The sequence below is a fragment of the Mus pahari genome, chromosome 13, assembly GCF_900095145.1.
Source record: "Mus pahari chromosome 13, PAHARI_EIJ_v1.1, whole genome shotgun sequence".
Taxonomy (NCBI): Eukaryota; Metazoa; Chordata; class Mammalia; order Rodentia; family Muridae; genus Mus; species Mus pahari.
In genome coordinates, this window is record NC_034602.1 from 1789536 (window position 1) to 1812818 (window position 23283).

At 37.3% G+C, this 23283-nt stretch overlaps 1 protein-coding gene across 2 annotated transcripts in view; it reads right to left on the minus strand.

Annotated features, from left to right (window-relative positions):
• The window catches only part of Pnpt1 (polyribonucleotide nucleotidyltransferase 1), a 38168-nt gene extending 23889 nt beyond the window's left edge, over positions 1 to 14279 (minus strand). The window contains exons 1-14 of one of the 2 annotated variants that reach the window (XM_021210431.1): positions 14109 to 14279; positions 12083 to 12143; positions 11214 to 11288; positions 10450 to 10555; positions 9533 to 9582; positions 8325 to 8388; positions 8184 to 8231; positions 7236 to 7349; positions 6902 to 7088; positions 6247 to 6298; positions 5505 to 5562; positions 4241 to 4337; positions 3788 to 3890; positions 74 to 144 (exon numbers count right to left, since the gene is read on the minus strand). In XM_021210431.1, coding sequence (XP_021066090.1) covers positions 74 to 144; positions 3788 to 3890; positions 4241 to 4337; positions 5505 to 5562; positions 6247 to 6298; positions 6902 to 7088; positions 7236 to 7349; positions 8184 to 8231; positions 8325 to 8388; positions 9533 to 9582; positions 10450 to 10555; positions 11214 to 11288; positions 12083 to 12143; positions 14109 to 14269 — 1247 coding nt within the window. In that variant the 5' untranslated portion in view covers positions 14270 to 14279. The remainder of the gene's footprint in view (positions 1 to 73; positions 145 to 3787; positions 3891 to 4240; positions 4338 to 5504; positions 5563 to 6246; positions 6299 to 6901; positions 7089 to 7235; positions 7350 to 8183; positions 8232 to 8324; positions 8389 to 9532; positions 9583 to 10449; positions 10556 to 11213; positions 11289 to 12082; positions 12144 to 14108) is intronic. The other variant, XM_029545219.1, reaches the window with a different exon arrangement.
• Positions 14280 to 23283: the final 9004 nt, after the last annotated feature.

Genomic DNA, 23283 nt, shown 5'->3' on the forward strand with positions numbered 1-23283 from the left:
AAAAAAAAAAAAAAAAAAAAAAAAAAAGACCATTTAGTGAAAGAACACAAAATATAACAAAAATATAACTTACTTTATAGCCGTTATAATTTGATCTGACTTAATACTGGATTCTAATGAATCAAATGTAACAGTACAGAGTACCTTAAAAAAAAAAAGAAAAAAATTATTTTTTAAGCTTTAAAATACTAACAATAAAGATTAAATCAAAAAGGAAATATGTGTGTATGTGTACACACACATTATAGTTTGTTGGTTTGTTCATTTGGTAATTGGTTGTTTTTTTTTTTCATTGTTTTGTTTTAGTGTGTGTGTGTGTGTATGTTGGGGATTGATCCAAGGGCCTTGAATACTAAGCATGTGCTTTACTACAGAGCTACACTCCCAGCCCAAACTAAAAATACTTAATAAATTTATCTAACTTCCTAAAAAACAAGTGTAATATATAAATATATATTAAACAGTGCTAGCCATGGCAGTTACTACAGTAAATATACATTTACTCTGAAATACTAAAGCTGACTGTAAATCTCAGCAATCCAGAAGGCCTCAGTACATCTCACTGTGGGACTGAGGAGTGAGAGAGTGGAAGGAAGATTAGCAATGTTAATTCCATAAAAGCAGCTTCCTCACATTTTCATAAAACAAAACAAAAACGTTCCTGTGTAAAACAAAGTTAATCTTTCTAGATTTAAAACACAGCCTAGAGATTCATCAAGGTTTAGCATCAGCAGCAACTAGGCCACATTCTCAAGAGAAAAGGCAAGGAATGGAAGAGAATGATCTTTAACTGAAGTCTAGATTAACAGTCAAGGATTTCTTATAGCTATAGGTTTATAACTGAGGACACTGAACAATGACACAGGTCAGAAAAAGACAGAAATTATAAATTATCCAGAGATCAGAGGAAGCTCATTGGCAGAGCACTTAATTATTAAAATGGTCTGGGTTTGATCTTAAGCATGGGACTAAGGGCAGAGAAATTTGAAAAGAAATGGAAAATGGAGTCCACCCACTCTGAAGGGAATATATTCACATGGTCCTGAAAGAGAATATGAAAGAGACTGGCATGTACCAGGAAAGAAGATTGAGGAAAAGTTGGAAAAATAATAGCTGAACATTCTCAAGCTTAATGAAAAGACACATTTGCGATCCAAGTTTGAAATTCTAAATATGATATATTCCAAGAAAGTCCCCCTTTTCAGAGTTGTATGCTGAAATCCAAAGACATCTAACATCACTCACATAAAAAGAATATATAGGGAATGTTTTAAATGATTCCTTATCAGATAAAAAATAAAAACAAGAAACACCACATCATCTTTAAGTGCTCAAAAACAAACAAACAATAACAACAAAAACCCCAAAGCAATTGCCCCTCCAACACACACCTTTTAGTCATTAAGCATAAATAGACCATGCACGCCAGTTAAAAGGTAGAGACTGTGAGAAAAGGTGACGAAAGTATCCTGAACATCTAATGACATATTTTTAATGCTTTATTGAAAGGCACAAGAGGAAATGAGTCAATGGTAAAAGACATTATATTCTCTGTAAGCACTAATTCAAATTGTAAAAATACCATTTCTTTCTCAAATGAATATATTTAATTCAGTAAAATACCAATGAAGAACTGTCATACTTCTAACATTCAAATGAAGAAACCAATATACCATGAAAAGCTAAAACAGTTTTGTGGGGAAGGGTATGTATACAGAGAAGATGTACTTCATAGACTTTAAGATGTACCCCGAAGGCTTAATAATGAAAATGATACTGGCCCAGAAAAAAATCCACAAAACAATGAAGAGAGTATAGTTTAAAGATGTATTTATAAACTATAAATATGAGTTGTTAATCAAAAATTATATTGGGAAAAATGATTAGTGAATTAGTTTCACTACATATCATATACAGGAATATGTTCCAAGATATATTACTTGTCCAAATTTAACAGTTAATACTAGAAAGCTAACAGAAGGAAAATAATAGGTACCTACCTACCTTTCTGACTCTGGTACTAAGGAGTGATGCTCAATAAAAAGTAAAAAGGAGATGGACCAACCACATCAGACCTCATGATCTCAGAGGCTGATATAATAAAGTTCAAATGCAGATAAAGATGAAGTCATGTGTATAAACTGGGGTTTGTTACTGAAAGGGATTAATATCTAAAATTTCTAAGAAATTATTGCAAAATAGCAGGTATAGTAATATAAGCAATGTTAAAAATAGAAAAATAAACAGAAATGCTGATCAAGAAATCTGGACAGGAAGACAAAAATTATCTTGAACTAATGCCTTAAGTCACCCAACTCTAGGTGAAATGACCTACATGAAAATAAGGGTGTACAGCCCTTCCTAGCTGTGGTTCATACAGTGATCCCAGTTGCTGCTTATTACATAAGGAGATTCTCACCAGGAAGCTGGGAAATACAAACTAAAGCAATGATACAACTTTGTACTTATTAGGTTAGAAAAATTAAGTAGTGATTAATGTAAGAAAAAGCGGCATAAAGCATTATACTGTACAGAAGCAGTGGGTATACATAGAGGTAAGTGAACAAATGGATACTGAAACCAATATAAGTACCATAGAACAGGTATCTACATAAAGAAAAAGAGTATGACAGGTTTGCAGTAATATAGAAATGTAGAAAACAAACAAGGATCATGAATGGGTGAACAACGACAATACACCCTAAAACAAGGAGAAGAAGTAACTTAACTTGTTGCTTTTACTATTAAAACAAAAAGTTAAAATACCCAACAGTCCTGGAAAATGAAATGAACTTATAGAATCAAAAGCCATTTCCTGGAGAGAGATATCAGGAAGAAGGAGCTACAAAGACATATGGATACTTTAGGAGCTGACTTTCTGTGGTGCTGGGGATTGAACCCAGGGCTTCTGACATGCCACTAAAGTCTCTAGCACTGAGCTATAGCCCTGAACCAGTATGATGTTCTTTTAATTATGGCAAATGTTTTCCACGTGTATAAATTTAAACACATCACATCATACATTTTAGACATCAGGTTAAGCAGTGCACTCAGACTAGTGAGGTAGGAGAACAAGTATGAGTCCAGCCTGTGCTGCAGAGAGCTCCATGCCAGCCTGAACTACATGGTGGGACTCCAAAAACAAAACAACAAAAACTATATACAAAAAATTCCATACATGTTAAACTATATACTTTACTGCATTAAATTTTGCCTTAACAGTATTTAAATTATATTAATAAACACATTAAGGCTTTGTATAGTGATGCATGCTGATACTCTGGGCATTCAGAATTCAAAGGCAGGCAGCTCATGAGTTCCAGACCAGCTTGGGTTACATAGTGATAACCATCAGAACACAACACAACACAACGCAACACATCAGTGATACCCTGTTTAAGAAAGAAAGAAAGAAAGAAAGAAAGAAAGAAAGAAAGAAAGAAAGAAAGAAAGAAAGAAAGAAAGAAAGAAAGAAAGGAAGGAAAAGAGAGAAAGAAAGTTGGGCCCAGTGGTATGCATCCATACTTCTGATGTACCTATGGAGAGATAGGGAGCACAGTGGTATGCATCCATATTTCTGGTGCATCTATGGAGAGATAGGGGGCAGACACAACAGAATCAAAATAAACTTATTGGACAGCTTTCCTGGCAAATACAGCTGTAAACAACGAGAGATTCCCTGATTTCAAATATGGGGATGGACACACACACACACACACACACACACACACTTACAGCATCTACATAGTGGAAATGATTAAACAAATAGTTTTCTAACATTTACTACCTGTGTTTGTCCTCTCTGAAATAATGCTGATCCATGAAGTGTTTTAAACATATCTACCTCACAACTTATATTCCTAAGTGAAGTCAGATCTCTTCCATCACACCTGGAATAAAGCAATAAAGCCATATGTGAAGTCAGAAAAATTAGATCCTTTTATCTCTACCATTAATTTCTAAATACCAGCTGCCTACAGTAATTTGTTAGAATCTTAAAACAGTAATATAAATAGTCAGGTTCCACTCTACATCCCATTGAATCCATGTCTGGATGTGTGTAATTTATACATCACCAGCGAGTGCTACCACCACACAAATCCATATGCTTGCCAACAGGTGCTCATTTATAAAATTATTCCTTATTCTTCAACTGAAACCAGTCCCTTCCTTGAAGCAAACTGCTACATTCAAGGGATCTTGCAGCTGCTTCAATTCGACCACAGGAAGATATATTTACCTTTTGTATTCATTCAAAATAATACTTCTGAAAACCTCCTTTGCAACAATGTTGAAGGATTCTATTATTTCAAATTGGTCAACATCTGGAAATTTTTCTACAGAAAAGAGGCAAATCAAAACAAAGGCTTTATCTTTTTGGAAGATAAGTTCTCCAGTGTTCACAGTATCAAATCAAGTATTGTGCAGATAAGCCAACGGAGACAGTCAAACATTTAGCCTTCAGACAAAGCATCTAAACTATATGTTCTTAAGCCAGTTATAGTCATTTGGCTTGCTTAAACAATATATTTGTTTGTTTAAACAATATATCAAACTCAGGATTCCAAGCTTATTCAATAAGCTTTTGGTAAAAGGGATAGAAAAAAACCCTAAGCTATTTTAGAGACAATTACAGGTAATGGCATTAAATGCAGCAAAAGAAATTTTTATTTTAAAATCTGATAAACCTTCCCACAAGAGGGCACTTTACCGTTGGTGGAAAAATTAACAAGAACTGTATGTCAAGCTTTCCTTGTTACAAGAATTATATAGTAAGATACTCTGCTTAGTGACTGTATGGAGTTACTCTAACAATAGCATCATGCTGAATGATAACTGTGTAGCAAGTACAGATTATATGACTCATTTAATCTCTATAAGCCAAGTATTATTGGTATTTTAATCCCACAGATGATAAGACTCAAGAATTTCTTGTAAATTTTTTTTGTTTTTAATATTGGAGACTGCACATAGGCCTCATGCATGGTGGGCAGAACACTCTACCACTGTGATGTTTTTCTTGAGTTTTGAGACAGGGTCTCTCTACATAACCCTGGCCATCCTGGAATGTAGACCAGACTGACGTGGAAGTAACAGATCTTCCTGTCTCTGCCTCCTGGGTGTTGGGATTAAAAGTGTATGTGCTGCAATGCCTGGCTGTTCATTCATTTTTGACTCAAGAATTTTAAAGAGTATTTTTAAATTTTCAAATGATAGGCTACAGGACTAGCACCTTAAGATCCTGATGCAAATAAGAAAGGAACATCTTTACATTCATTATTTCCTAGGTGCCTATTCAGACAAAATGTTAACTATACTTCTAGAAGATAATGTGACAGTCACCCCATGATTTAACATAACAAATTTAAGCTAAAACTGATGAACTATGAGAATAACTGAGTTTTTCAAAGTCTTACCACTGAAATTTGAAAACAAATCTATGCGTTTTTAAAAAACAAATCTATCTTTCTTTTGACATCTTTAAAAATGAAAACAGAATTTACCCTTTAGATGCTCCTCTGTATCTAATCTTATCTTGTTAACAGCTTCATCCCTGGAAACCTAAAACAGCATTGACATTAGACACAAACATGACATTCACATTTTTGTTTTCTATGTTGCGTGATAACACACTGTAAGAACAGAACCCAATTAACATTCCTGAAAGATTAAAACCTGATTTAATTAATTCAAATATGTATTTGCACATTTCCTTAAAATGTGTATCAACAAAAGAATAGCAAACAAGTAGGCTTAGACTTAACTTTATAAAGGAAAGTAGAGTTGGAGGTAAGAGATTAGGGCTAACAAGAAGAAAGGCATTGGAAAGAAAGCAAGATACATATGGGAATGTGGGTGTGAGCTCTCAAAAAGAGAATTGCTTTATTCAGTGTTTTGTTAGAAATTTATTTATTTACTGAAGTGCTGCTAATTTACCACAGGGCTTCATGAATGCTGGACAACTGATCTATCACTGAGTCAGATCCCCAGGCATGGCCAAAGAGATTTGTTTGTTTTTCACAGTGATATTTATCTTTATTTTTTAAATCTTTAATAAATTATTGTATTTATTTACATTCCAAAAGTTGCCTCCCTTCCTGGCCCTTCCTCCCCAAGTTCTTCACCTCTTTCCCCCCAATCTCATCCCTCTGCCCCCCTGACATGTCCAGCCCAAAGGACGAATAGCATAAAGTTGTATGAATTACAGCAAAAGTAATCTTAAAACAAAATCTAAGGTATACCTACTTTATCATGTTCATAATTTGTAAAAACCGCATAGAGTTTCTCCATGGCAATTCTATTAAGTATAAAATAAATGTCAGCAAAACAATATTTGAACCATTAAGTTTTTATAACTGAAACATATTAAATAGCAGTGAACTACAAATTAAATAATAAGCACTTCACAAAGATCATGTTGTGTATGTCAGTGCAAATGTACTTAATATTACACAGAACAGATTTCTTTCTGCCTTTCTGGCAAATCACTCACACGGCTCTATGCTCTCTTTACTCCTCATTGCTCATTTAATCCCATCTTCGATTCACTCATGTTTGCTCAGTGCCTCCGTTTGTTCTAAGCACCATCTAAGTACTGGGTATAGGGCTGGCTCAAACCCATATTTATGAGAAATCCAACTGTTTCCTAGGTACTCACATACCATGTTTTAGTCTCTTTCCTCTGGACATGGAGAGAAAGGATCTGAGTTTTAAACAAAAAAATGTCTCTTCATTTAAGATTTAAACTTTTATCTTGGACTTGGTCTATGCTGTAACTGGCCCTCAACTCCCTTTATGAATCAGATAGGTATTTATGATAATGACTTAAAGCAGGAAAGCACTGCATGCCTTAGAGGAACTGGAACCCAGTAACTATGCCCATCTGCACAGGGGTTCTTACATATGCGTGTACTTCACAATCTCTGCAGAAGGAGTAAATATCCTCTGCGGTGTCCTCTTGGCAACACCGATTTCCTTTACCAACTGCTGGATGCCCTGAATTATCTGCTGTGTATACTTCACCCCAACTTTGATAGCATGGCAAAAGTCCTGCTGTAGAATATTTTCTGCAGAGGCTTCCAACATAACTAGTTAGAGAAAGTAAGAGGATGGTTATTGTTTTAGAATCTTTCACCAATATAGTATTTTTTAAATGAAAAACAAAGACACAAAACAAAAGAAGAAAGCACAACTTTCAAGTAAAAATCCAGAATGAATATATTTAAATTACTTACCAATTTGGCTTTTAGGTGCTCCGGCAACTACTAAATTTAAAGTGCTAGAAGACATTTCTTTCCTTGTTGGGTTAACGACACATTCTCCATCAATCATTCCTATTCGTACTGCCCCTAAAACATATTAAAATGTCAGCAGCTGTTTAAAACTTGCAGCATCCACAGTATTATTTTAATACTGGCTTCGAGCCACTTTCTGACAAAAGAATGAAGTTTCTACTTCTCCCATGGTTAAGTTAAGGTCCAGCAAATACCCTATTCCACTCTACTCTGTGGGCTCAGTGGGATGCTCTGAATCACTCACTGCAACCACTTGCACACCTGTTTGATTATGCTCTTGCTCTCCTCTATATAGACTATTCTGACCGAAGCAAAGGCTTGCACCCCTCCCACTAATGTTACACTTACACACTGGCTACTCTGTGAAACCCTTCCTGACAACCTGCCCTTCTGCATCTTCTTCTAAGCTCCTTGTCTATGTCATTATAATAGTATTGTTTGTAAATAAATACTAATCTCTTTCCCTTATCCATGCTAAAAGCAAGAGCCTCTTTAATCTTTCTGTTGCTAGTACGCAGATGGCCTTTTCTCTCAGTGCTTAACCCAATTGTTAACACTGAGCACACTTCATAATTACAAACGATAATCATTTGCAGACTATATGGTTGCAACTTACAAGAGTTAAGTTACAGACATGTTTATTTTATCTTGAAAGAGTATGTACTCTGGTAATTCCTCACTGTAAAGAATGAAAAGATAGAAATGGAACAAGAGATCTACAGTATAAAATCAGTAACATTGTCACAGGGTTACTGGTAACAAAACCCAAAGCAAGGATCAAAATGCCTGAAAGACCTACAAGAAATCTTAGAAGTAATAAATCAGCACCAATAACATGTTCATTGTTAACGAAAGAACAATGGTTCATACTTTCAAACTATAACTTACCAATAGGTCCATTCCAAGGGATATCTGATAAGGAGAGAGCTACAGACGCTTTAAAAAGGAGAAAAATAAAAAAACTGAAATTACAGGATCTCATTGCTTTAAATAAATCAGCAGTGGTCATTTAGTTGGTGTGACCCTTACCACCGTTGACTGCTAGGACATCGGGCTCATTGACGCCGTCGACTGCTAGCAGATTACAGAGAACCTGGCAATACAGGAACACATTGGACATTCAGACAACAACAGCAGAAAGCCCATGATGTTGCAAGATTATAATTTAAATTGGCAACGTGACTTAAAATATAATACCTATATGCTCAATATCCAATATCCAAATCCTTTAGAGTTGGCTATCATTTAACTAAATCCTTGACACTAGGCATTTAAAACTGAGTTTCCTCCTTTTTGTTTTTATTTTATTTTATTTTATTTTATTTTATTTTATTTTATTTTTTAAGGGTATAGGCTACCAGGTATTGTTGAACCCAGGGCTTTTACTACCAAGCCCTGGCTCTGTTTCTTCATCTTTAGAGAGAAAAAAATTTAGCATCTTCCTAAGGGGCTTACTTGAGAACTATAAATGTGGTATGCTGCAAGAATCCTGTAAATGTCAGCTATGTATTTGTATTATTATCAGTTCACATTGCAAAGATACCTATGCTAAATTCTTAAAGAACACTTTCCTTGAGGCTCTGATATCCTCTCAAAGGTATACTTACTTAGTGCAATTAAATAAAATGGTTATATAAGTATGCCTGACTAAAGCATATGATCACCACAGAAGTTTAGATGGCCTAGAAATAAACATGTTATAAAACTTAGTTGTGAAGCTGGTCATAATGGCTCCCTGTTGTAATTTCAGCACTGGGAAGACAAAGGCAGACAGACTGCCATTTGTTTGAGGTTAGCCTAGGATAGGCACAGACTTCAAAGCCAGCCTGAGCTAGAGAGATTTAGATCTTGTTTACCAAATCAAAACTATTAGTTATGTTAATTGTCTCAGTGGGCTATTATAAACTTGACCTACAAAGCCAAGACACCTAATCTGGCTACTCATAACTCTCACACTATCTTTTATGTATACTCATTTATTTCTCAATGCAGGGCTTTTTAGATTCTCATTCAAACTTCCTACAGAGTTCCCAACAGTCACTTACTCCTATTCATATTCAGGTGTCAGCTCAAAATGATACCAATCACATGGTTTTTTAAAGTAATGCTTTTTAAAATGACTTAAAATAGAATGCATAAGAAGATCAGAATTCTTTTAAAGCTTTCTCTAGAAAGAATTATAAAACTTAACTAACTTAAAAAATATAATATTTGGTAACAAACAAAGCAGCATTTACCTGAGTATCATAAAAATAGCCGGCTGGAAAGAGAGGTCGAATTGAACGATCTGTCAAAACAAGACAAAGAAATTAAATGGCCCTGACAGAGCTGCTTTAGAACCAAAACCTATTGAAATAATAAGATAGCTGTTGAATATGTCACAGACACAAACAGGTGTTAAGAAAAGCATTTATTAATACTTTCATTAATATAGACCATTACCTAAAACAAAGTCAAGGAAGAGACTGAATACTAACAGCAGACAAAAAGAACATATTTCTTTGGTTTACTGTGACTGAGGAATACATGTAAACATATATAAGCTATCAATTATTGGATAGAAAAAGCTATAAACTACAAATGATCCCACAGTATTTGCAGATGTCAAAGATTTGAAAGATTGGCTGGTGATATAACTTAGTATTACATAGCTCTGGGTTTCTTCACCACCACCACCACCACCACCACCACCACCACCGCCACTACCACCACCAACACCACCACCACCACACTCTCCTCTTCCTCCTCCTCCATATGTGCCTCTTCTTCCACAAAAAAGACTTAGAAGATGACAGATACACTTCAATAGCTGATACTTACAGTGCTTTTAGGAGTTACTAAGTTGAACATAAAATGAAAAACTACAAAGAATGAACAACAGGCATGGGCATGGGACTCACACATTCTATACATTCATTTAGCCAGTGTGTACTGACTGCCTCTTCATCAGGCTATACTATGTATTGGGATTTGGCAGTGACAATACAAGTTTTTCCCTCTCATGAAGCATTCATCTGAGTGAGGGAGCAGATAATAAATAATATCTGGTAACTGTCATACAATGAAAGGTAGCTGAGCAGACTGTAGAGCAGAGAAGCGAGGTGAGCACAGTGGAGAAGCTGCGCGAAGGGGAGCACCTCTGCTACAAGCTTACCTATTACTCGACTTGTAAGAACCTCTTTGTCAGAAGAGCCAATCTCCCTTCTAAGGTAGTTTGTGGGGATTCTGCCTGCTGCAGCAGCCTTCTGTCTATAGTCCACCTGAAGTAGCAAAGAAGAATTAAAGTTAACACAATTCCTTTTTTAAGTAACAAAGTATATCCCAAGAACTGCTATATAAGTATTAATTTTCCTAAGGTTGCTAACAACATATTTTAGACTGCAAGTAGATAATATTTTATTTGCTTTTAGCATTCTCTTGAAATGCTCACAGGAAGAAAAGTATATAGAGTACTGCAGCCAACTAATTTTAAAAAGTCCTTCACTTAACAGTCAGTAAGACTGACTGGTCTCACGACTGACTACAGTAGTCAATTAGTGCCCCTTCCCTGCTTTCTGTGCAGCAACTCTGTGGGACATAACTGCCTTCTGCTTATCATATTAGAAGGACACAAGCATCCTAATGAATCCTTAACAAATAGTTACAGACACAAACTGGAAGAAAGCCCACAAACACAATGAATTAATTGCTTCCTTAACACCAAAGTACTCCTGTACTCCCACCGACCTCATCAAGCTGATGTTTTGAGTAAGCTCACTCTTAGCAATCACTTCATTTTCTTAATTGACACATCGTCTCAAACACTATGGGCCATCATTTCTCATATATTTTAATTTTAACTTCAGACACTTGAACAGGGTAGTGAAAATTCTACATATATACTATTCTAGAGGCTCATATAAATAAGCAAATACTTACCACCAATGGCATGAATTGGGAAGGTGAAGGTTTTGTTTTGCTGACTGCTGTGACCATTACTGCCGTATCACCTGACTTGATTGAAGTTATATATATATATATATATATATATATAAAAACAAAAACAAAAAGAAAACAAAAAAAACAAAAAAAAACAAAAAAAAAAAAACAAAACAGAATCAGTAAATTTCTTTGAAATCAGACATTAATGTGTAAACAGTAATTGGATGACTCTCTGCTCCGAATAAACTCAATGGAATACATCTCTCTGTCTGTCTGTCTGTCTGTCTGTCTTTCTCTCTCAATAATGTCTCATTATGTAGCCCTGGTTGGCCTGGAATTCACTATGTTGACTTCACCAATAGAGGTCCAGGGCACTGAGTTTAAATTCTTGCACCAGCAAGCCTGGTTCAACAAAAGATCTCTTATTTCATATGACCACAACTAGTCCAATCATGATCCTTTCTATCTGACCAAGGTCAGGATTAGAATATTCACTGATGTTCTCACATGAAGAAATGGCTAACAGCTTAGTCACATCAATGGACTGAATCATATTTTTTACTCTTTAAGAAGAAATTTAGACTATAAAGAAAAATTTCTAAGAATTACAATGAAAAGAATAGTGAGAACGCTTTTTCAAGAAACGCACACTGGATTTTATTAACAGACTACAATATGGCCCACAGTTTAGAAGAGAACATAAGGGTAATTTAATATACACAACATTGACTTTGATGGCCTAGTGTGGTTTTGACACTAGAAATATCCTCAGTAGTGTTTGAACTAGTTCCCAATACCACAACGATTACTTATGATGCTGCAAAGATACCCAGTCACCATGATTAAAGCAAAAACTGGTTTCCTACCTGTACCACAGCACAGCCATCAGCAAATCTTGCCAGTTTCCCAGAGGATATTTCTAATTTTCTGTTTAAAAGGAAAAATTTAATACAAGATACCAGTACAAGTCTTTGCTAAGTAAAAATAATTGGAGAATCTAGGGGGAAAAAAGAATGAAATGCTCCCAATTGTCAGGGAACAAAAGCGTAAGTAAGGAGGAGTTGTGATCGTCAAAAGCACAAGAGATTTAAGTGCAGCTTACAGACAATGAGAACCAAGGCAAAAGATGCATCTGGAGAAGGAAGTGCATTAGGGAGAAAACGGGATTCCTAATTATTAACTCCCATCTTATGACTCAGCTCAGTCTCTTATTGTCCCTTGCTTTGTTGGCTGTATAAACCTAACACACAAACCGTTCTCTTCCCTATTAAAATAATTTTAAAATTTCTCTATTACTTTATGGAAAAAAATACAAACTTTTGAATATTAACCACAAAGACTTTCATGTTCTGATATCTAACAGTGTTTTGTATGCTAAGTTAAAAATAATAAAGACTATCTTCTGGTAAATAACATTTTGAATGCTTAAAAACTTAACAAAGGTGTTGAGATGGTCACATACTCCATACAAAAATAAAAACTCGAAATAGACTCATATGTCCATCCATCTTGACCCAGTTCTGACCCTCAACTCTTCAGCTGAGCTCTACCCTTTGGCCTGGCCCTATGGGTTCCAGCTGCTCTCCAAATGGGACTACCAGCAGTAGACTCTCAGTATGTGTCTTAGCTCTTTGCCTCTTGTCTAGTAAGTCTTTCAAATCTTTGAACTATGCAGCATCTTTAATTCTGTATTCACTGTTTACAGTATCTAAATTTACAGACATATTTATAGAAATATGCACAGAAATTTATAGAAACACGTAAATATTATTAGTGTACAAAGCATAATGTGTAATCAGAGAGTTGGTATTAGTTAGCAATTGAAGGTGAAATAAAAGCATGTTTGTCAACAACCAGCTTATATCAAAGGAAACTTGAACGACCTGACAAATTGTGATAACAGAACTGATACAGTGTTATTCAATGAATTCTAAAAATGCAGAAAGGCAGAAATATTTTGGGGGGTAGGGAGTACATGTAATTTTGATTGTTCCAAGAAAGCTATTAAATTTATGGTGTTTTTTGTTGCTGTTGTTTACTTTGTCTCATAACAATTTACTTTTCAATATTATATTGTATAAAATTCCTCCAAATACACAGTGGACCCATAGCATAGGCAAGGCAAGCTCTGGGGTTCGCAAGTGGGCACTTGGGAATAAGTGGAAGAGTTCTGAAGTTTCCATACGCCAAACCATGTGAGTGAATGCCTACCTAAATACTTATGAATATAAATAAGAAGATTGATAGAATGAACAAGCCGAACACAGTGACGGGAGGAGTAAACGGATGCCAAGGGAGGACGGGGGCAGCGGCCTGCCACACAAAGTAGAGCTTCAGGGAAAAGCTTTTTTTAAAAAAAGTATTATTTATTATTTAAAATATCCACACACACACACCCGCCGTGTGTCTTGTTAACTGAGAAATTTACCTTTTTGACCTTTTGTTGGATGGTAACTGTACTTTGACTACAGGTTTAACAGGACTATGTGCATCTTATAACTGGCATTCAACTCTGGCTCACACTGGCCTCGGTTCTGGCCATCAGTGGACCTGGGGCACGGAACGACAACGCATTACCTAGAGGCGGTAGTGGTTCGTTTCCTACTTCAGAGCTCGAGGTCTCGGAAAATAGAGAAAGGACGTCAGGGGCACAGGCAATAGGACTCAGGAAGTTCACTGCAGGGCTAGGAGCAAGATGAAGAGGCAAAAGGCAGCGGGCAGCTTGGGAAAGGGAGACTTTAAATCCGGACAGGAAATCTCGACCTTACGTTTGGAGTAGAGAAGTTAAGGAGACTTAGGCTGCTCGATTCCTACCCTGGGGGATCTGACTACTAGGGCTGGCAGGACAAGACAGACGCCGCGTGAAAACCGCGAACTCACACCGTTCCTCACCTGTGTCCCAGGTCCACGGTCACCGCTCTGGACCCGGTGCTGCTCCACAGCGCTCGCAACTGCAAATAGCTGAGTGCCGGATTCCGCCCCGGCCGGCCGAGGGGACCGCAGCCCAGCGGTCGGAGCCACAGGCACAAGCAGCACAGCCTGCAGGCCGCCATGACACCCAGAGCGTGGAACGCCCGGGCAGCGCCTCATTGGCCAGCACTCCTGTGGGCGGAGCCGGACGCGGTTTCGTTTCCGTGGAGCCTGGAAACTGCTGGGAAAGCAATCTTTGCGGGCTTTCTCTGTAACTGCGAGAGTCAAACCACCAGAATGCGATTTTTCAGCCAGTTTTTATTCCCCTACATTTATCGGTGAAAAATAAATACTCCCTTAAAAAAATTGTATAGATTTAAAGAAAGCCCTTTAATACTTCCCGCGCCTAGTGTGTGTGTGTGTGTGTGTGTGTGCGCGCGCGCTAGTGTTATCACGATTTGAAAGAAAGTCTTAGAATAATGTGTTTAATAAATGTAACAGTAAATAAATACTGAACAACCCATGATTATTTGGTTCTTACCTAAAGATCTAGGTTTGTGTCTATGGAAGGGCTTGGGAAGAGTTCTCCCTCGCACCTAGTGGCAGCCCTGTAATTCCAGTGTTCAGAGAGTGAGAATGAATCCATGAGTCATCCTGGCTTGTTAGACTTTCCTGAGGGCTCCAGCAAGAGACCCTACCTCAAAAAATAAGTGGAGCGCTATCAAGCCAGACACCGTAATTCAACCTCTGGCTTCCACACGTTCTTACTGTACACACACACACACACACACACACACACACACACCCAGTCACCTGCACACACTTGTATATCCACACACATGCAAACTCGCATACACTTAGACACAAACATAAGTAAAGCAAAGCAAAGCAAAGCAAAACAAAACAACAAAAAAACAAGAAAAAACTCTTTTTTTTTTTTTTTGAGAACCCCTTGAATAATTTACCGTTCATTCAGTTGTAAGTTTTGGAGAGGTATATTAAAATGGGAAGGAGTCTATGTTTCCTAATGTCAATCTAAAATAATTAGAATAGTAGTAATTTTGAGTCATAAATCAAAAGGAAATAAAAGCGTTGAAGTCTGAGCTCCCCCCCCCCTAGTATGTGTATGCAAGTCAGTTTTAGGTTAGCATAGAGACAGAAATTAAACTGCATCACAATAATACCATTGCGAAATGAAGTATAATTCGGTTTGTTGTTTAGTTTAAAATTATATTCATTTATTTTGATTTTTTATTTTTCCTTTTTTTGAGACAGGTAGCTGTCCAAACACGGCTAGAATAATGAGTCTACATTTTGTTACATATTTGCACACACTTAACTAACTTTGTAACTAAAAGTGTCATCATAACAGACATACAAGAGTTTTCTTCAGAAAGAATACAGCCTGCTTGACTTTAAGAAACACTGCTTTGAGCCAGGCGGTGGTGGTGCACGCCTTTAATCCCAGCACTTGGGAGGCAGAGGCAGGCGGATTTCTGAGTTTGAGGCCAGCCTGGTCTACAGAGTGAGTTCCAGGACAGCCAGGGCTACATAGAGAAACCCTGTCTCGAAAAAACAAAAAAACAAAAAACAATAAAAAACAAAAAACCAAACCAAACCAAAACAAAACAAAAACCCCAAAAAACAAACAAAAAAAAAAAAAAGAAAAAAGAAAAGAAAGAAACACTGCTTTGGGTGCTGCAAAATGGTGCATTGTCACTCAGTCTGATCTTGACCCTCCAACTGGTTGAATTCTGATCTCCACAGGGACTATGTGGACACTCAAATAAAATATTACAAAAGAAAGAAAGAAGCATTACTTTACATCTCAGCCAGCTGGTGCTTTCTTCATCACAAATACAATGTGTCTTCATTTTGATTAAATTTCAGTAGCTTCCCCCCCCTACACCCCCTCCCCCATGAGACAGGGTTTCTCTGTGTAGCCCTGGCTGTCCTGGAACTCACTTTGTAGACCAGGGTGGCCTAGAACTCATATAAAAAGTTTATAATAAAACTGTTTCTTGTGGTTTATAAACATTTTGTTTTCTACTTGGTTTTTATGAACTTTAATTTACCAATATACTTACCTCAACCTTCTTTTTATACTCTGAATAAACTGAATGCACTTCCTGACAAAGTACCACTTTTTTCATGCCTCTGTATCTTTGCATGCACATTTGTGTGCTTAGCACATGTACTCTTTCATGTGTCAGTTTCGAGACCTCAGCACTTAATAAAAACCCTCTCCTTTCCCAAATCAGATATATAAGAACAATCTATGCCTGATATTCTAGTTTACTCACGTATTTGCAGGAACATTGATTGTGGATGTCAGGGTAGCTATTGTGTAGTTTAAGTACAACAAATGCTGGCAATGACACCAAATTGCCTGGATTAGAATTTTACCATGCTCAGCTTCTAAATCCTGTGATTTAGTTAAGCTCCTTCCTATATTTCCTTCTGTAAAGTAGGAGTGATGAAGACTACCTCTTAGAGTTGTTGCAGATCTGAATGCAATCATTCCTACAGAACTAGAGTCCTCCCTCTCACACAGAAAGGCTGCAGCATTTATTGAATAGCTCAGTATCTGTTAGTCTGCAGACTAACAAAGGAAAGGGGAGAAGGAAAGAGTAATGAAGATCGAGAGTGAGAAGGGAGGAGGGAGGAGAAAAAAGAATAGAGAAAGGGAGAATGGGGAAGGAAAGGAGAAGAGAGGGAAGAAGACCGAGAGTGAGGAGAGCAGGAGAAAGGAAAGGGGGGGGGGCTGTATTTACCATTTGAATACATAGCAGCGCCAGAACCACTCCCAACATTTCCTTGTTTTTTTTCCTAAATAAAAGTTTTTTTCTCTTACAATAATAAATGACATATAGTAAGAACAATTATGAAACAATTGTGAAAACTATTAGGTAAGATTTACATTTGGCAACTTTGGATAAAGTAATCTATTATCTATCTTATCACAATGAATTCAAAGTTTTGTACTTAAGTCATTTTCTATTATAACTTGTATTACTAACCTATTTTCTTAGACCCAAAAACATCTTCTTAAATGCTAAATAACTTAAGCTTAATTATGACACTATAACTATGTAGTCTTTAACCCCATCAGAGACTTGAGAAGAAATAAACATTACCTGTGTATGCAATAAGTGCACGGAAGCAGCTTCCAAAACTATAAAGATGACAGAGAAAGTTGACTGCCTCAGAATTTTTCTAAAACGTTGGAGCATCTATGTTGGGGATTCAGCCTTCTGGCCCAGAATATTTGACATAGTTTTCTGTGGAGCAGCAATTATGAAGGACTAGCCTATCTTATCCTTGCAAAGCTTGGCAGTCAATTTCCCTGAGTCTGTGCTTGTCCATTTCAGACAGCATTCTGTCTTCAGTTGAAGCAAGGGCAGTTTTTGCACAATGGCAGCTTGACACATTTGAAGCAAACTCCAGAAGAATGTTTTCTAATGCTCATCGTCTTCTTTGAAGTAGAAATGAGGATACTGCTAAGAGCAGATCTGTCTCATTGTCCAAAAAAGGCTTAAATTGATAAAACAACTTTAAATACAATATTCTGTAATTCTCTGAGGTGTCTGAGGACCATCTATCTATAGTTTATGTAAATAGGTAAACTTTGTTTCTAACTATTTGCTATCTGTTTAACCTTGGAAATGATTTTATGATAAACCAGTCTGGTATCTAACATGACCATAAGTTTGATTGACTATTACTTTGTATTACTTAATTATCCTGAACAACTTGTAATAGCAGTTTATAAAGGACTAGAACTTATAATACATTATTAAGAACCATCTAGATGCAATACCTCAAGAGAGAGTTGAAAACATTTATACATAGTAAGTTGTAACAAAAATAACCTTAATTTTTGTATAAATATACAAAGACCTATACCAATGTAACATTATTGGCTATAATATGTTCTTTAGCTTAAGAGTAGATTAAAAAATCTACCCCCTTCTGGTATAATTGCTGCAATATTCCTATATTCCCACTTTTCCTTTTTTATTAGATATTTTAATTTTTTACATTTCAAATGTTATCCCACTGCCCAGTTTCTCCTCCAGAAACCCCCATACAATTCCCCCTCCCCCTACCTCTATGAGGTTGCTTCCCCACCCCCCTTCCCACTCTTGCCTCCCCGCCCTCATATTTCTCTACACTGGGACATCAAACTTTCACAAGGTCAAGGGCCTCTCCTCCCATTGATGTCTGACAGGCCACCCTCTGCTTCATAAGTGGCTGGAGCCATGGGTCCCTCTATGATTGGTGGTTTATTTCCTGGGAGCTCTGGAGGGTCTGGTTGGTTGATATTGTTCTTCCTATGAGGTTGCAAACCCCTTCAGCTCCTTGGATCCTTTCTCCATTGGAGACCCCGTGCTCAGTCCAATGGTTGGCTGTGAGCATCCACCTCTGAGTTTGTCAGGCTGAGACAGAGCCTCGAAGGAGATGGCTATATCAGGCTCCTGTCAGCAAGTAATTCTTGGCATCCTCAATAGTGTCTGGGTTTGGTGACTATATATGGGATGGATCCCCATGTGGGGCAGTCTCTGGATGGCCTTTCTTTCAGTCTCTGCTCCACACTTTGTCTATATTTCCTCCCGTGAGTATTTTGTTCCCCCTTCTAAGAAGAATCCACACTTTGGTCTTCCTTCTTCTTGAGCTTCATGTGGTCTGTGTGGGTATTCTGAGCTTCAGGGCTAATATCCACTTATTAGTGAGTGCGTACCTTGTGTATTCTTTTGTGATTGGGTTACCTCACTCAGGATATTTTCTAGTGCCACCCATTTGCCTAAGAATTTCATGAATTCATTGTTTTTAATAGCTGAGTATTACTCCATTGTGTAAATGTACCACATTTTCTGTACCCATTCCTCTGTAGAGGGACACTTGGGTTCTTTCCAACTTCTGGCTATTACAAACAAGACTGCTATGTACATAGTGGAGCATGTGTCCTTATTACATGTTGGAGCATCTTCTGGGTATATGCCCAGGAGTGGTATAGCTGGGTCCTCAGGTAGTACTATGTCCAATTTTCTGAGAAACCACTAAACTGATTTCCAGAGCGGTTGTGCCAGCTTGCAATCCCACCAGCAATGGAGGAGTATTATTCTTTCTCCATGTCCTCACCATCATCTGCTGTCACCTGACTTTTTGATCTTAGGCATTCTGACTGGTGTGAGGTGGGAATCTCAGGGTTGTTCTGATTTACATTTCCCTGATAATTAAGGATGTTGAACATTTCTTTAGGTGGTTCCTGGCCATTCGATATTCCTCAGTTGAGAATTCTTTGTTTAGCTCTGTACTCCATTTTTAATAGGTTTATTTGGTTCTCTAGTCTAACTTCTAGAGTTCTTTGATATATTGGATATTAGCCCTCTATCAGATGTAGGATTGGTAAAGATCTTTTCCCAATCTGTTGGTTGTGGTTTTGTCCTATTGACAGTGTCCTTTGCCTTACAGAAGTGTTGCAATTTCATAAGGTCCCACTTGTCAATTCTTGATCTTCAAGCATAAGTCATTGGTGTTCAGGAACCTTTCCCCTGTGCCTGTGTGTTTGAGGCTTTCCCCCACTTTATTTTCTATTAGTTTCAGTGTATCTGGTTTTATATGGAGGTCCTTGATCCACTTGGACTTGAGCTTTGTTCAAGGAGATAAGAATGAATCAATTTGTCATTTGTTGAAAATGCTGCTTTTTTCCCACTGGATAGTTTTTTAGCTCCTTTGTCAAAGATAAAGTGACCATAGATGTGTGGGTTCTTTTCTGGATCTTCAATTCTGTTTCATTGATGTATCTGCCTGTCTCTATGCCAATAGTGTGGAGTTTTTTTTTTTTTATCACTATTGCTCTGTAGTACAGCTTGATATCAGGGATGGTGACTCCTATAGAAGTTCTTTTATTGTTGAGAATAATTTTTGCTATCCTGAGTTTTTGTTATTCCAGATGAATTTGAGAATTGCTCTTTGTGATTGTGAAGGGTGTTGTTTCCCTAATTTCTTTCTCAGCCTGTTTATCCTTTGAGTAGAGGAAGGATACAGGTTTGCATGAGTTAATTTTATATCCAGCTACTTTGCTGAAGTTGTTTATCAGGTTTAGGAGTTCTCTGGTGGAATTTTTGGGGTCACTTAAGTGACCTGACCTGCAGGACTTAAACAACAGGGTTCTCTAGGGAAGGGAACTGTAATGACAAATTTGGGATCAGAAGACATGAAGGAAGGAGACAAGACAAAAATCCTGTTCATGTCTTGTTCACTCTTGGGTAATGGAGGATTTTTAAGCTTGAACACTGCAAACAGTATTTGCTCAGGTACACAGGCCAAACCGGTGCTAGGTAAAACATTAACGTCAAAGGAACGTCCTTATTGTAAAAGAAAAGGAATGCCCTCATTGTAAAATGTTCCCAGTCAATTATGGAAAGGATACAAGATAGTAGAAAAAGCAAAAGAGGGTTAGATGATGGTGCAGAGACAAGACAGAGGCCGAGATTCCAGGGACTTCCGGGTTGCACCATTTATGTATACTATCCTATAATCTGCAAATAGTGATATTTTGTCTTCCTTTCCAATTTGTATCCCTTTGACTTCCTATTGTTGTCTATTTGCTCTGGCTAGGACTTCGAGTACTGTATTGAATAGGTAGGGAGAGAGTGGACAGCCTTGTCTAGTCCCTGAGTTTAGCGATATTGCTTAGTTTTTCTCCATTTAGTTTGATGTTGGCTACTGATTTGCTATATATTTCTTTTACTATGTTTAGGTATGGGCGTTGAATTTCTGATCTTTCCAAGACTTTTATCATGAAGGGGTGTTGAATTTTGTCAAATGCTTTCTCAGCATCTGATGTAATGATCATCTGGCTTTATTTTTGAATTTGTTTATATAGTAGATTTCATTGATGGATTTCTGTATATTAAACCATTCCTGCATCCATGGGATGAAGCCTACTTGATCATGATGGATGATAGTTTTGATGTGTTCCTGGATTCTGTTTGTGAGTCTTTTATTGAATATTTTGCATTGACATTCATAAAAGAAATTGGTCTGAAGTTCTCTTTCTTTGTTGGGTCTTTGTGTGGTTTAGGTGTGAGCATAATTGTGGTTTCATGGAATGAATTGGGTAGTGTTCCTTCTGTTTCTATTTTTTGGAATAGTTTGAAGAGTATTGGTATTAGGTCTTTTTTGAAGGTCTGATAGAACTCTGCACTAAACTCATATGGTCCTGGGCTTTTTTGGTTTGGGATATTTTTAATAACTCTGTGTATTTCTTTATGTGTTATTGGACTGTTTAGATGGTTTATCTGATCCTAATTTAACTTTGGTATTTGGTATCTGTCTAGGAAATTGTCCATTTCAACCAGATACTACAGTTTTGTTGAGTATAGGCTTTTGTAGTAGGATCTGATGAATTTTTGAATTACCTTTGTTTATGTTGTTATGTCTCCCTTTTCACTTCTGAGTTTGTTAATTAGGATACTGTCTCTGTGCCTTCTGGTTAGTCTGGCTAAGGGTTCATCTATCTTGTTGATTTTCTTAAAGAACCAACTCCTGGTTTTGTTAATTCTTTTTATAGTTCTTTTTATTTCTACTTGGTTGATTTCAGCCCTGATTTTGGTTATTTCCTGCCTTCTACTCCTCTTGGCTGTCTTTGCTTCTTTTTGGTCTAGAGCTTTTAAATGGGCTGTCAAGATGCTAGTGTAAGCTCTCTCCAGTTTCTTCTTAGAAAACTCAGAATTATGAGTTTTCCTCTTAGCATTCCTCTTAGTGTAGGACCCCCTCACTGGGACCCCCAGGTCACGGGAGTCAGGGTGTCCCAAAGAAACACGAGAGAGACTATCTTGTTGTAAAAGCATGAGGCAGTTTAATGGCGGAGCTCCAGGCTGATGCATACCTCACGCAGGAGGTAGAGGAATCAACCCCGAGGCTCAAAAGCTAGGGGTTTTTATAGGGAGTTATAGGGAGAGGGTTGGGGGAATTTTTGGAGAACTTGGTGCAGCTTCACACAATTGGCTTGATTACAAGTCAGTAGAATAATACATGCAGGTTATAGCATCAGCAATTCCAGGGAGGGGTCAGGGATAGTGGCTTGTGACAGGGTCAGCATGTCCGTGGCCACCAGATGGCCGATGAATCAGTCAAAATATCTCAGACCAGTTTTTGTATTTTTTCTCTATTTTATCGCCATTCCCAGTCAACTTGACCTCAGGAATGCCTTAACAAGGGGTTCGTCTGGACATACCGGTGCTTGTTTTTGTAAGAGTTCCAGCTCCTGGCCTTCAAGGCCTGCCAGGACTTGTTTACCACAAAGGGCCTATGGGTTTGTCTGTCTGAGCATGCCTGGATCTGCTCCAGGCCTTCAAGTTCCTAATGCTGCTCTATTTGTCCCATATTATTTGAACCTTGAATTTACACAATTTTCTTTTAAAGTTACATGAATCCCAGGCCTTAAATTTCAGTTCCCTTCGCACTGATTTCATTGTGTCCCATAAGTTTTGGTATGTTTTGACTACATTTTCATTAAATTCTAAAAAGTCTTTAAGTTCTCTCTTTATTTCTTCCTTGATCAAGTTATTATTAAATAGAGCATTGTTCAACTTCCATGTGTATGTGGGCTTTTCATTGTTTTTGTTGTTATTGAAGACCAGCCTTACTACGTCGTGGTCTGATAGGGTGCCTGGGATTCTTTCAGTCTTCTTGTGTCTGTTGAGACTGTTTTGTGACCAATTATATGGTCAGTTTTGGAGAAGGTAACATGAGGTGCTCAGCAGAAGGTATACTATTTTTTTTTTAAGGATGAAAAGTCTATAGATATCTGCCAAATCCATTCAGTTCATAACTTCTGCTAGTTTCACGGTGTTTCTCTTTAGTTTCTGTTTCCATGATCTGTCCATTGATGAGAGTAGGGTGTTGAAGTCTCCCACTATTATTGTGTGGATTGCAATGTGTGCTTTGAGCTTTAGTAGAATTTCTTTTATGAATCTGGATGTCCTTGCATTTGGAGCATAGATATTCAGAATTGAGTGTTCATCCTCGTAGATTTTTCCTTCGGTGAGTATGAAGTGTCCTTCCTTATCTTGTTTGATATCCTTTGTTTGAAAGTTGATTTTATTTGATATTAGAATGGATACTCCAGCTTATTTCTTGGGACTAT